At 44.8% G+C, this 14,025-nt stretch overlaps 1 protein-coding gene across 4 annotated transcripts in view; it reads right to left on the reverse strand.

The window, feature by feature from the left end:
- IQSEC3 (IQ motif and Sec7 domain ArfGEF 3) overlaps positions 1-14,025 on the reverse strand; it is a 93,769-nt gene that overhangs the window by 23,961 nt on the left and 55,783 nt on the right. For all 4 annotated transcript variants that reach the window (XM_030263649.4, XM_072923914.1, XM_012569351.5 and 1 more), the window contains exons 3-4: positions 8,384-8,672; positions 1,703-2,781 (exon numbers count right to left, since the gene is read on the reverse strand). In XM_030263649.4, the coding sequence (XP_030119509.4) occupies positions 1,703-2,781; positions 8,384-8,672 (1,368 nt within the window). The remainder of the gene's footprint in view (positions 1-1,702; positions 2,782-8,383; positions 8,673-14,025) is intronic.

Raw genomic sequence — 14,025 nt, forward strand, 5'->3', positions numbered from 1 at the left:
CCTGGTCCCTGTTATTCATTTTTGGTGTTGCAGGGGTGCTAATCAGAGCCAGCAAATGCTGTGGGATTCCTCACGTCCTGCTGTCTTTCCCTCTGCCCACGCAGCCAGCTGCCCACACACACTGAGCTATTACAGCAGTGCTGCATAATGAAGCACTCGCCATTCCAGGGATTTCACCCCCTCACGGTGCAGCAGGGATGGGGAAAGTGCCAATGCATCGATGTGTTTCTAGAGGCCTGCTCCAAGCCACAGCACTACCTTCCAAAAATGCAAGGCAAGGCCAGAGAGACTGTGGCAGTTTCCACTAGAAACTGTAGCCTTTCAGTTCCTGCTCCAGGGAAATCCAGGAAAAACGATGTGAGCACACGCACACACAGCCTCAGCTCCATGTCCTACGGATCAGTGCCCACATCCCGAACCCCACAATAGTAAAATTGCTTCTTCCTGGAAATAGACAGGGAAAGCAGCAACCAAATAACTGCAGAAAGCTTAGTGGCCCTCCCAGCCCCTTGGATAAGAAGCCACAAGGGGAAGCCACATGTCCCCTAGATACTGCTCAGAGATTGAAAAAGAACATAATTCCCCAGAGCTAACAAGTTATTTTCCTCACTCCTATCCTCCAACCTGTACTCAAAACTGGAAATATGTCCCTCTCAGTTCTGTAAGAGTCCCAAATCTGTCTGACTTAATGTCACTTCACTTCTGGGTGTGCTCTGGGACCAACCCTAAAAACCTCTCTTCCTGGTCCCTGCCTCCCGGAGTCCACAGCTTCCATGCTACACATATATAAATCCTGTGCATTGCCCCATTGTCTGTGAAAAACTTCTTCTTAAGACTGCATAATGATCAGTCCTTGCTTTGACTAAAATGCCCATGCTAACGTGTGGAAAAAGGTTCTCCTAGTATGGTTACATTACATCCTCATTATTAGGGGACTCAAATGGAAACGAAGACAGAGATATGAGAGTGTGATGATAAAGCAAAACCCAGTACTTCTCGTGGCTTGCTTAGATGAGAAAAGTCTCATCAAATGGCAATGAGCAAATCCAAGTCTTAAGGGAGCTCAGCTGCTTTCTGCCTATCTATGTGTGACCCCATGAGTTAACCTCTTTGGATGGTAACCTCTGCTCTGCTTTTGCTTTCACACCTACAGCCTTCTCATAGGATACCAAACTCAGATATATGAGAGACAGGTGACTAAACCTGGTCTGCCAGGTGAAAATCTACCCAAGTATCTGAAGGAGAATGCCAGCCAGAGATGTAACTTTATCATTATGACTCATAATAGGCCAGCTAAGCTCATCTGTGTTTCTGTCTCTCTCTCTCTTGGAATTGCCCCATGTTAAGTAACCAGGGCTGGATTTACAGTCCTATGTTTGTTCCTTTGCAACAGAGTGCAGCAGATTGATCCCAGGCTCAGCTGGTGGATGCCAAATGGACAGCAACTGGAACTGAAGGTTCAGTGAATTGTGAGAGAATGGGCACTACTCATGGGCTTGTTCCTCTGTTAGGCAAAGGAGAAGGACAGTACTGGGGAGAATTTAGGGAAAGAGCTTCTGGGAAGCTGTGCACTGCATACCCAGATGGTCATGCCCTTGAATACGGACAGCCTTCCCTGGAGATGGATCTAGACCTAGAGCCTGCCATCATCTGTTCCTGTGAGGAATAACACCGGCTGGGAAATAGAGGAAGAGTCACTTACATATTAAAGAGGTTCAGCCCAATGCGGTAAAGGCGTTTCCTCATGGTGTCTGTGGAAAGTGTGGGGGACTTGCAGCTGGCTGGGTTCTCGCAGTGGTACCTCGGGAGACTGAGGATCATGGCCTGCAGGGCTTCTTTTGAGGATACCTCAGAGGCTGATTTGGCCGAGGTGGAGGTGCTGCTGCTGCTCAGCTGCTCTGAGTTGTCTGCATTCTCAGACTCCAAGCCTTTGCTTTGTCCCGCCTCATTGCTTGCATCAAACTGGAGCTTCTGCACTGCCATCTGATCTGGCTCAGCACTGCTGTCTCCTGTGCCATTAGCACTGACATCCACCTCAGTGGAAGTGAGGCTGTTCTCAGGCAGGCTCTCTGGGGCAGACAGTAGTTCACTGGCTTCTCCCTCCCCTTCTCCTGGGCTTTCTTCAGCCTTGGTAGCTGGAGAGAGCCCAGCCTGGTTGCTGCTGCTGAGACAGTTTGCCATGGACACCGAGGTAGATGATGAGACAGAGATGTTCTTGTTGTCAATCTGAACGGTGACATCTCGAAAAGCCATCATGAGAGTGCTGCTGCTCTTCGGTAGAGTATCCGGCAGGAGACCTTCCTCCTTCTCCTGATCCTGTAGCTCAGCCTCTAAGTCTTGGTTTGGCTGCATGGAGCTAGCACTGAAGGTCTCCCTGATCTGGTACGAGCCCCCGTCTTGCAGGGAGCACATGGTCTTCAGGCTCCATGTGCTGAGGGCATCATCAATGGATTTTGCCAGGGACTGAACTTGTTCTGTGAAGGAGTCCTCCAGCTCAGTTAGCGCCCCACTGATAGTGGCTGGCAAGGATGGGGACCTCACCAGTGGGATGCCTACGAAGTTGTAACCCTCCACCAGGGCTTTCTCCGCGGAGAAGCTCTCCGAGTTCTGGACGCGGACTTTCCTCAGGGAGATGCGGCGTGGCATGCGGCTCTCCAGCAGGGAGTTGCGGATCTTCTCAAAGTTCTTGCTGAGCTGGTACTGCCGGAATGCGGTCTGGATGGTACAAGCTGCCCTGCGAGACACCAGGTGGCCGCCGTATTTGTGTTCTAGCATTTCGATCTGAAAAACAGAGAACAGATACGTTAGTTTTTGCTGATTGCCTCCTGATGGCTTCTGATTGCTCCACTTTCTACACTGATTAGTCTTCAATGACTGTCAAAGGAACTTGTGACACTGAATTAACTTTTCCCTGCAATGCCATGCCCCTGATTTCAACAGAAGGTTCCCATTTGGGCATGACTGGCTAAATCATCAGCGCCATGAGCTTCCTCACAGCTGTAACGGGATCCTGCCTCTTCCTAGAGTGCCAGTCATAAAATCTGGAGCCATCAGGTGCCCTTCCCTTGCAGACTCACTTCTGAGGGCCTTTAGGGCAAGTTCATAGCTGAAAATACAACATTCCAGCAATATGTCTTCCTGCTCAGCAGTGCTCTGGTAATGTTGAGCATTATCTCTTGTCTCAGAGTGTTACTAATGTTTCTCCCCTCCTTAACAATCTTAGGAAATACTCTCAGCTAAAGGAGAAATCATTCAGAAAAAAGGAAGAAAATTTCATTTTTAAATGCAGAGAATGCTGGCTTGATCTAGCAGTTAGTGAGAAATATAAGCGTCCATGTAAGTTAGTGGAAGCTGGGTTTGTTCTGAGTTGTGTGTTTTAAAAAGTACTCTGAATCCCAAAGTGTCTTCCTTTTTGATATCTGAGTTTTTCAGGTGACAGCTAGCAATGAAAATAAAAATACCCAGAAAAAGAAAGACTCTCTGTTTTGAAAGGTAAAAAAGTCTGAATTTTAAATGTTGAGACAAGGTAATAAAAAAAGTAGAAGAAGGATTTACCTGAGCTCGTAACGACAAACATGTAAATACACCAACACACACCATCTCAACTGGCTTCAGCAAACATGTATGTATGGCCGTTCCTGTACTCTAGAATTTAAACTTCCTGGTAATCCCCCCACTCTTCCTCTGCAGCTGGGTTTTCACTAAAAAGTTCCAGGGGAATGACAGATGATTTGGTTCCAATGAGTTGAAGAGGAAGGTGGAAGATGAGGTTAAAAAAAAAAAGAAGAATGAACTCAAACTACCTTCACTGAGGTTTAGGCTGAACTATTAGCTATCATTGGCATGTCACAGTGCAGAGTGCAGGTGCAGACTGTAGCAATAATATGTGTCTGCACACATGCAGAAAAAACAAAAAAAAAAGATGAAAGGCAGGACTGAGAGTGCTGGTGAAGTTAGTCCTGAATTAGCAGACGATAAATTGCTTTAGTCAAGTAGTGAATGTAAGATCGTTAGCAGAACCAAAGGACGAGTTTTACTGACTGCATCCTCATCCCCAGACATACCACTTGTCCCTCACCTGCCTTGTTGGCCCAGTACTCACAGTTTGAAAAGCTGAGCTCCACAAGATCTAAGTGCAAATTGTTTTTACAGTCAAAGTGAAGCATGAGCCTCAGCTCACAGAGTCACGTCATGTCACCTGCTTCTTTATTCTTTTTTATAACATGACATAAGTTACAGATAAAACCATCAGTGAGTGGCATAGGTACACATAAAGACCTGGTCTGACAGCTAGGAGAAGTGTAAATGACCTCTGGAAACTTTCCAATATTAACTCCTCTGGTCTGCATAAATATTGCTAAAAATCACCCCCCGCAATAATCATGGCTACAGTGTCATTTGCCACAAGGCCTGGCAGCAGGCCTTTTGGATAAACAAGGGCATCTTAAATCCCACCATAAAACCAACACTCCTGACACATGCCTTTAAAGTTGGCCTGCCTGGAAAGAGACTGAATTATCCCTTGGCCCATTCCTTCAGGAGGAAGGCTCATGTGAATAAATGTAAATTACACCAGTAACCTGCAAAGTCCCAACCCAGACAGTTATTACTGACAACTGACTGTGAGAGCTTAAAATAATTATCTGGTTAATGAAAATGTAGAGCTAATCGTGTTAGGAGGGAATGAGGAACAAATGAGAGGGAGAGAATAACAGTAAATGCAAAATAAAGCAGAAGCAAGAGCCTTTCAATTATCTGAGGTTTCCAAGGAGGTGACAGCCATTCTGAAAACATGAGATTCATATGCTCTGATCTGATCTGATTAGAGGCAAAGACAAGATGCCATTGCTGATCTGAAGTAAAAGGCCAGTTTATCTCATGGAAGGACAGGGCCAAAAATATCAGACTTTAATAGCTAGTGAGGAGAGATCCTTCTAAAAGTCCAAAGGAACAGAGCAAGCTGTCAGTACCTTGATAAAAAACATTACCAGCTTTTTGCAGTCCATAATCTCAGTCCTTCCAAAGGACTAAGGCATTAAGGAGCAGAATAAGATCTGAAGTGAGAGGACTCCTAGACTCCTCCTCATCTAGTCTGTTTTCTAGCTCATACCAGAGGTGCAAACCTGGGTTCTGCATGTGATCCACTGCCAACTAGCACTGTCCAAAGCAAGGGGAATCCTACACTATCTTTCAGCAGGCATTACAGGGACAGGGAGTGTTCCAAGGGATGCTTGAGAAGACTGGCAGAGCTATACGCAGCATCTCCATAGAGGGAAGTGTCCTCCCCACCTTTGTTTGGTATCAGTAGGTCTTTGTCTCTTTTTCTTTGCTGTAGCCCAGACATTTGCTGCTTATTGATGTCTGAGACATACTAATTTGCTGTCAGATCAAGCTAACTGATAGTCCAAAAGTAGTAAGGATTTCACAAAGCTGTAGCCTATGTTCTTCCTCTCCAGAGGAGGAAAGGGCATCTGTTAGTACCACAGCAGTCACAGGTAATGGAGATGTAAGTCTGGATGGCTGGAGGAACCTTCTGCTCCCATCTGAGAGCTGAGAAAGGCCAGACATGATTGGCCTTCTCTCACTCCTAATAAACCCCATGAATTACAAGTAATTGCCTACTTAAAGCTGCTCTTCTCTGGGGAATGATCTGACAGCCGACGCCAAAGGAAGGGAAATGCAGGAGGGGGATCAGAGGGGATTTCAAAGAATAATTAGCTTAATACATTTCTGGGCCTCAGTATGAACACTCATTCTGAGCAATTGTGGCTGAATTAAAAATGGCTGTGAAATACCCACTGCCATGAGGGATTGCATATGAAGGGAGATTTAACAAAGTCAAGGCAAGCAAAAAGGCAAGCCAGGATATGACTAAGCATTTGAGGTGCACACCCCATGTCTTTGGTGCCCATAGGCATAAATTTATAAATCTGCCAGGAGAGACCACAGCCTGATCTTATTCTCTGTTAGCACTGGTTTTCTACCCAAGTTGCCACTGAGCATGGTGATGGGCCACCATGTTATGACCAGAAAAGAATCAGGCTCAGGGATGGAATCTGAGTCACTCAAGGCAATGTATACAATGTGAAAAAATTAGAAAAAAGACATACAAAGCATACATGTCACTCATTCTTAATGCTTCTCCCTCCCTCCAGCCTCTCACAATGAAAGGACATTGCTATAAGGGATATTTGTTAATGGAGTGTTTTCCTCCATCCATGGGACACTTGCTGCCTTCAGCACAGCCTAGGAGTATGTATGACTGAAATCATGCTTCTCTTTCCTGTGGTCCCCTACATTTTCCCAACATTACAATAGTCTAAGCACAGGATTGCTTTAGTTACTTGAGTCTCTGTTCCAACCTCCCAGCATAGAGTACTTCTGCTCTGTGCACTGATAGAATTCTCTGTTTCATGGGGTAGCGAGCAAGGAGAGCCATGAAGCCACTCACCAGCTCTCCAGGATGATGCTGAGGGGCAATGACTGGTCCAAGTCTTGCAGAGGAGGCTGCACTTTACCCTTCTTCCTTACTAACAGTCATCTCTCAAGAGGTAAATGTGACTTCAATTGTGCAATGAGACTAAAAATGTCTCCTTGCACCTTTTTCTCTTACTGTGAGTTCTATTCCTGTATTACAAGTCCTGCTATAAGTAGGATTCTACTGGGACAGCGCTGTGCAGGTCCTATCACTGTTATTCTCATTTAAGAAAACTACCTGATGAGTAAATTGATAGGAATACCTATAGAAACACATACTACAGTGGAAAAATTAGTACTCCTCACTGCCTGAAAATCCCCCCCTTCCAGAGCTGAAGGTAATGCACTAAAGACATCCATAAGTCTGGAAAGGCACACAAATTGTAAGGCCCCTTTGCTGTGAGAAAGGTGGTTTCACCAAGGAGATCGGTTCAGTCCCTGCAAGGTCAGTTCTGAGGCACCAGACATTAATGAACAATCAGCTGAACATGTTTCTCTTGTTCACAGGCATCCAGGGCAGATTTGGCCTCTGCTGCAAGAACAATGATATGGCAACATGACCTTAAAGCTAAAATAACACAGGACAGACAGTCCCCAGGACAAACCAGAGCAGCTGTAGGATATTGAGGAGGCTAAGAACATACATAGCAGTCAAGATGTGGTCCACCCTGAAGATATGTCATGTTAGCTTGTGAAGTCAGTTAATTAGTCTCTCTTATTCTTTTCCTGGTGTGAAGCAAGAATTCTGTCTGAGTATACAGCATTTTGAGAAAGACAGAGCTGGAGAGCAAAGGTGTCTCTTGCTCAGAAATCTATTTGGTCATTGATCTGACCATGTATGTTTAGGGACAGCATCTGTGCCTTGAGGGAGGTGGTAGAGAGATGTCCCAGAAGTAGCAGCTTCTTCTCTGGAAATCTCATTAGCTGAGACCCTTCAGCTGCAATAGCACAGCTTCCACTGAACTCTCCCCCTTGTCAGTTGTCCTCTCCTCACAGACTGCAGGGTCTGCATATCCTACAGCCTCTGACTGAGCTGCCTTCCCAGGGAAAAGGCATCGCAAATTGTGCTTTAGGTTCTGTTTTGCACAACAGCTCTCCTGGACTGTAACCTGCAGAGATGAGGTGGGAGGGGACACATTCCACCTGTGAAGGAGGAGGCCAGCTGCTATTAGCCCCTGTCCCACTGTATCCTGCTGGGAGTCCATCAGGGCATGCAGCTAGAGATGGGCATGCTTGTGCTCTGGAGCTGAGGCTGTAGCCTCAGGCACATAACACAAGGCTTGCAACTTCTAGGACTGAATAATGTTCTCTTAGCCTGGTAAGCTTGCCTACCTCTTCAGGATCCTCTCTGGACTGAGGGCAGTGGTGGCAGCAGTGCACAAACATCGTGGTAGAATACATTCATTGAATAAACCCCACTTCCTCTTGAAAGCTCATGCTAATGCAGAAGTGTGCTGGAGCCTGCCCTGCACGATCCAAGATGGCAAGTTGGTTCTTGGAGACTCACCCATGAGGGAGGTAATTTGGAACAACCACTTGCTGAGAGCCCTACTGACACTGTACACTTGTGAGCAAGGCACTACCCTTGGATGCTGCTGCTCTTGGCTGCCTGCAACCCATCTCTAAGCCTACACTCACAACTGGGTTTCTAGGTCCATTTTGGAACACTGAATCCAGGCAATGAGGCCAGATGCCAGCAGGTTTGGGTGAAAGGGTGACTCAGTCACAGGTAGGGAATCTACTTCCTCTAGGAGCCTCATGTACCCAAAGGGCCAGTTAGGCAGGGCAAAAGCTCTAGGTGAACAAAAGGCTACTGTACTTGTTGAAAGTCATTCCACCACAGTGCAAATGCAGTCCCACCCGCCCCATCCCCTTCTCCCACAGCCTGAGGAGGAAGCCTTGGTACCTGTTTATTCTTTAGGTCAAGGGAGAGCTCATAATCGGAGGCAGCCGCATGGGAACACGAGGCCGTCCCTTTGCTGCGCTGCACTCTCACTGGGGAGCCCGTGTGGTGGAGGCTCGCCTTCTGCACCAGAGGGGAACACCCCGCTGCCTGCTCTTCTTGGAGCTCCGCATGCTGGGCTTTTAGCGTCAGGGTGTCGGACCTGCCTTCCTGGCCACTCTGTCTGCCGGCCTCCTTCGGATCCTCCGTTTCACACCCGGCTTTCTTGCTTGTGGAACCGCTGGGATCGTCACTGTGAACAAAACGCAATGTTTCGCTTTTTTTATTTGTTTATATTATATTTGATTTATGATCATGCTTATTGCTGTTCTCTACACTTGTTCCCTGAGCTGCATTTTAAATGTCCAGGGAGCCTGGTCTGTCAGAGGTCTCGTCCAGTGACGGATCAGGATTGGAGGTTGATCCAGCCAAAGCTCTGATGCCTCTCTCTGTAAGGGCAGGCACCCCTGTATGAACCAATCCTCTGACTCCTCAAACTGCCTGGTTGCCTCTGTTCCAGCTGCTGCAGTTGGAGGAGAGCTAAGGAGGGTGTCATGGCCTGTGGACACCTCTCCTGCCCTTTGGAGCAGCTGGCAATCACCCCTGTGCACTTGCTGCCTACTGTTCAGCACCTCTGCACATCCTGAGTCACATCTGGCATGGAGCCTGGATCCCAAGGAACCAGTTTTCCCTTGGAGTTCCTAATGGCATGTGGGAAATGGGGCAGGGGCATCTGAATGTTGCTGAGTTTCCAGAGAAACTCATGGAGATCTGAGAATATAAAGGGCCCTGAGAGAGCCAGCCAGCCGGCCCTGAGATCCTGACCCTTTAGAGAGTGTCTCCAATACAGCCATAGCAGACTGCAGAGCTTCCATGAAAGAAACTGCCTCTTTCTCACTCACAAACTGCCACTGAGATCTTGTGGAGAAAGGAAAATTCTCTTTTCTCCTGTCAGCCACAGCAGCAGCTGTGTGAAACTAGGGCCTGACAACAGTGCACCCTAAGAGATGGGACATCTTGCTCCAGGCAGGATGGGATCAGCATATGTCTGATCCATTGAAGTGATGAGGCAGTCTGTACTTAACCCCTCTTGCCAAGTATATTCCAAAATCATCCAATTCCAAACAAGGTTTTGTTGTCCTGGGGTTCTGTTTGAACCATGAGAGTGTTTGTTCATTGTTACCTTAGCCTCCTTGTTGTGGCTACTGAGGAATATTTTATGATTTCCAAGAGTGTGTAAGCCTACACGGACTCTGGCTGCTACTGCACCAGAGATGCTACTGCATCAGACACAGTTCCACTGATTTCCAAGGGATGAGTATTCAGCTGAGAACAATATCCTGTTTGGATATAATTACTACAGAAGCAATGCATTTAATTTCACTGAAACTAAGGATGTGTATTGCCTCCCATACTTAAATGCTATTTAATTTTTAAATTCACTTCTGAAACATATCTATCTCTCTTGGATTTGCTCCACATAAAACCAGTTCTGCTATCAACTAGGTAATAAATTATTTTATGATTGGTATTGATGTCAGTGCAAAAAGAGGGAAATTAGATATGATTTTATGTAGTGCCCAAATTACTTAGAAGCATTTAAGTCTCATTTTCAAAAGTGCTGTATGCCCTTGAAAGTCCAAATCTTCTAGCTGTAAATAGACTGCCTCCTAAGCCTCTGAGCACTTTTGCACACTTACTAGTACTTTAAAAGGAAGTTTATTCTCTTCAATGGCAGCTTTTCTGTTCAATAGATTAACAATCAAATTTAGAAATATTCCCAGTTTCAAAGAGGGCTCAAAATCTGATATGCAAGACACTACCACAACTTCAGAATTAAGAAAGATGAAGGATTTAAATTTAGAAAGTTTCTTCTTTTATACACACGTCTATAGTCACCAGTTAGACTTAAAAACTAAATTCACAGAACTTATGTAAATGTTCATACATAAGTGCTGTATAACCAACTTTGTCAAAGAGTATTAAAATGGCATATTTTCATAATCATCAGTCAGGAAATACATTAAAATGAAGCATAAAATTGTTCTTTTAGGTTGAACACCTTATTAAAGTTTGCATTGTTCTATTCCTGATGCTACATTTTTTCCTACACCTGAAGATATTTTTAACTCTTTATTTTTAATTCTTTCTCTTCTATGTCTATCCACATTGCAGGAAATCTTACTGAAGGACTTTTCCCTTACATATCTCATTGTAACATTTTTATACTGCATACTGTATACTGTAACATATTTATACAGGCAGCCCCTGTACTGTTCATTCTGCTTTTAACCAGCAAAGCAGCAATTCTTATCCTCAGCCTAAGGGAAAATCAGGTAACATAGATTTGATCACATTTTCATTGAAGTGCATGGCAAAAGCTTTCTGAGCATTTCAGTGCAATCTGGACTGTGCCCTATAAAGCAATTTCAGCTAGATGCATAAGCTCTCATTCAGCAAGACACACACTCCAATTTGCTCAGCTGAGCCAAGGCCACAGTGTGCTATGCAGACCTTCTTTGGGGCAGGTCAGGGCCCGAGGCCATCACATGGAGAGTTCGCCTTCCCCTGACTTCCCTTGGAGCCTGAATGGACTCTAAATGCTAGCAAATATTCCCTGACATGATGGTCCTCTAAACACTGGCAAATGTGCTTAGCTCTGTTTTTCTGAGGACTCCACTGGTTGGTCTGGGTAGAACATGGAGTGTGTGTAAGAGTTTGCAGCACTCAGTCCCGCTGCTCTGTAAGGAAGATCTCTTGTGGGTGCATCTCTCTGCTTGATCTTCTGTTACACACAGTGTAGAGCCTGAGTGAGTAACATTCACAGGATATCCTGCATCCACTGGCAATATAAGAGTAAAATCAGCAGGCTTTGTAGAATCAGACTAACCTAGACTGGGAAGGCTGGAGGTGTCTCCTCCAATTCTCTGCTCATACAAGGGCCATTGTCAGAAGGAGATAAAGTTAATCCGGGTCTTTTCCAGACAGCTCTTAAGTATTTCCAGGCATTAAGGTTCCTCAGGCTCTCTCCCCAGCCTGGACCCATCAATTCGTGCTCCAGACACGCTGTAAAAGTGCTGGTCTCCAGCCCTGCTGTAGCTTTCCCCTTTACATGGCCATGGACACACATGATCTGGACCCTGAAGACTGACTCCTTAACTTGACCTTGGATTTGCCACACCACCACAGACCTACTAATGACTGGGTCCTGTCTGACCACACCCTCACCACACCCAATTCTCACCCAGGCCAATGAGGCACAGGGTGTTGGACCAACCCAAATTGCTCAAGAAGCCTCCTTTAACCTCATTAGGCATTTAAGTTACGCTTCAAGACACGGGAGAGCCCTAAGACTGGAAGGACTATTCAGCCACAGATGTGTGAGAAGCACCATTGCCTCAGCACTGTCCCCCCAGGGCATTACTGAGGCCCATAAAGACTCTGTGCTGGGATAAGGACATCAGCTAAGCATACAGACATATTAACCTTGCATGCTCTGAGCCCAGTGGACACAGCCATACAGAATGGATAGTGCTTATGCATGGAATTTCCTCAGGGTCAAAATTCGGTCAAATTCAAAATCAGATTCCATTGGAGCACTCAAAGACATTTTCCAGCTAGATGTTTTTATGCTAAATATAAAATTTTTAACCCCATGCTGGTTTGGCTGTGGTGCTATCCAGGATGCAATAGCAAACACTCCTGCTGAAGTGGGAATAGTTTCTACATGTTCTGTTGTGGGGGAAAAAAAGTCATAAAAATGGCTGAACCACTGAACTATTTTTAAGTTCTTTCAGTGTGAAGAAAATCTGGGAAAAAAAAAAAAAAAAGCAGACTTACTTCATCTTTGAACAAACCTTGGAAATTTCAGCTTCAGCAGTAAACTTCAATGACTTTTAAGCAGTTGAATAAAGGGGGTGAAGACTGATTAGCAGTCTGAATGTTACCATTACAGCTCTATGGTTCCATTTACCAAACCTGTATTTCTCCCAGGTTTACTCTCATCTTGAACCTGTTTCTGAGGAAGTGTTTTGGGAAGGCCGATTCTTGATTTTCTAGTAGCAACGACTGATGAAGCCGCAAAAAAGAAATAAAATACACTGCTAAAGATCAAAACTGATGCTACAGTGAAATAAATAAAAACTTATCAAGCTTGATGTTTTTCCTCTGTCCTGAGTGACACAGTTGATTTGCATTGGTAGGACACAGGGTTTTTTTAACAAAAGAAGACTCAAGAGATATTATGGTCACAGTAACAAAAAAAAAACAAACAGTAATGAAAGTAAGGAGGGGAAGGATAGAAAGTATAGCATGCAAGATCTCTGGGAAAAAAATGTTATTAAGCAAATTAGGGGGATTAATTCGTGTTCCCTTGGTCAGTGAGCAATCAGACTCCCTGGCAGTGGGATGAGGAAATAGAATGGAGCTATTGCCCATACTGTTTCTTGGCTGAGAAAATTGATCTAACCACCTGTAATAATTAAAAGTCCCATGCAGAGTCTAAGGTGTGAATCCCAAAGTCCCAGCCAAACTCTAACTAGGTCAATTTAGTTTGAATCCCAGCATCACCCCTGCAGTTTCAGCTGTAATAAGTGTTCTTTACTTGTTGTCCTCAAGTATCATATGCCACCATTATTCACAGCTTTTACAGTCATACAATCAGGTAGAGAAGGTTTGTAATTTCTTTGAATTCTGTTTGATTAAAAGTTGCAATATAAATGTAAATCACTTGTAATCAGGTAAAAAGGAAAACTACAATTTCAGCTGTTCTCTTTTCCCTAGATGTTCCTACATGAGTTTTATGACCCATAACGAGCCTAGTCACTGTTACAAATAGATTCCATCTGCTGTGAAAAACATCTATCATGTTTCAGGTATGTCCTGTTCATTTGCACAGTTGACTTGTATATGCCTGCTGCAGGCAGGTTTGTTAACAGAAATGGTTACTACAGACAATCTGACTCAGGGCTTATATAAAGTACTATCCCCAGTCTAGCATTTCAAAACAGGGATATCAGGGTTGTGACCTGAATCCCAGTGCTTGTTTCAAGAAGGCAGGATGGTAAAAAAGTTCTCACTGAGACAGTTCAGCTGGCACCCATAAATATTTTTATTTAGCATAAGTAAATCAGTCTTCTGATACTTAGCTTTTATGTGCAGGTTTCTCGGGAAGATTTTATATCAGGATTAGAATAAGGGAAGGATGAAGGGAGAAGATGGAGGAGAAATGTTATAATAGTGAGGTTTTTTATTTCCTTTTTTCTCTCTCCCTGCTCTTATGGAAGCATAAAGACCAAATCAGTGACACGAAATTATCAAGCCAGAAAAGCAATATGCCCATTTCTTGCCATATCAACTCCACATGTCTGCACAGAGCTGTTGTGTGACTGTCTGTCCTGGGAGAGATACGATTGCTTTGCATTTGCTACAGCATCAGGATGTTGCACTTCCTTGCATACTCTTCATCACCTCCTTGCTGCTGGAAATACATGTTTCCAGCTGAGAATGGATCTGTGATTCTAATTGACAACTGTGGAGATGAACCATGGTTATCTACTGGATCTTGACTGTCAGGCTTGGACATTCCCATACTTCATGACTTGAGA

The sequence above is a fragment of the Taeniopygia guttata genome, chromosome 1A (genome assembly GCF_048771995.1).
Source record: "Taeniopygia guttata chromosome 1A, bTaeGut7.mat, whole genome shotgun sequence".
NCBI lineage: Eukaryota > Metazoa > Chordata > Aves > Passeriformes > Estrildidae > Taeniopygia > Taeniopygia guttata.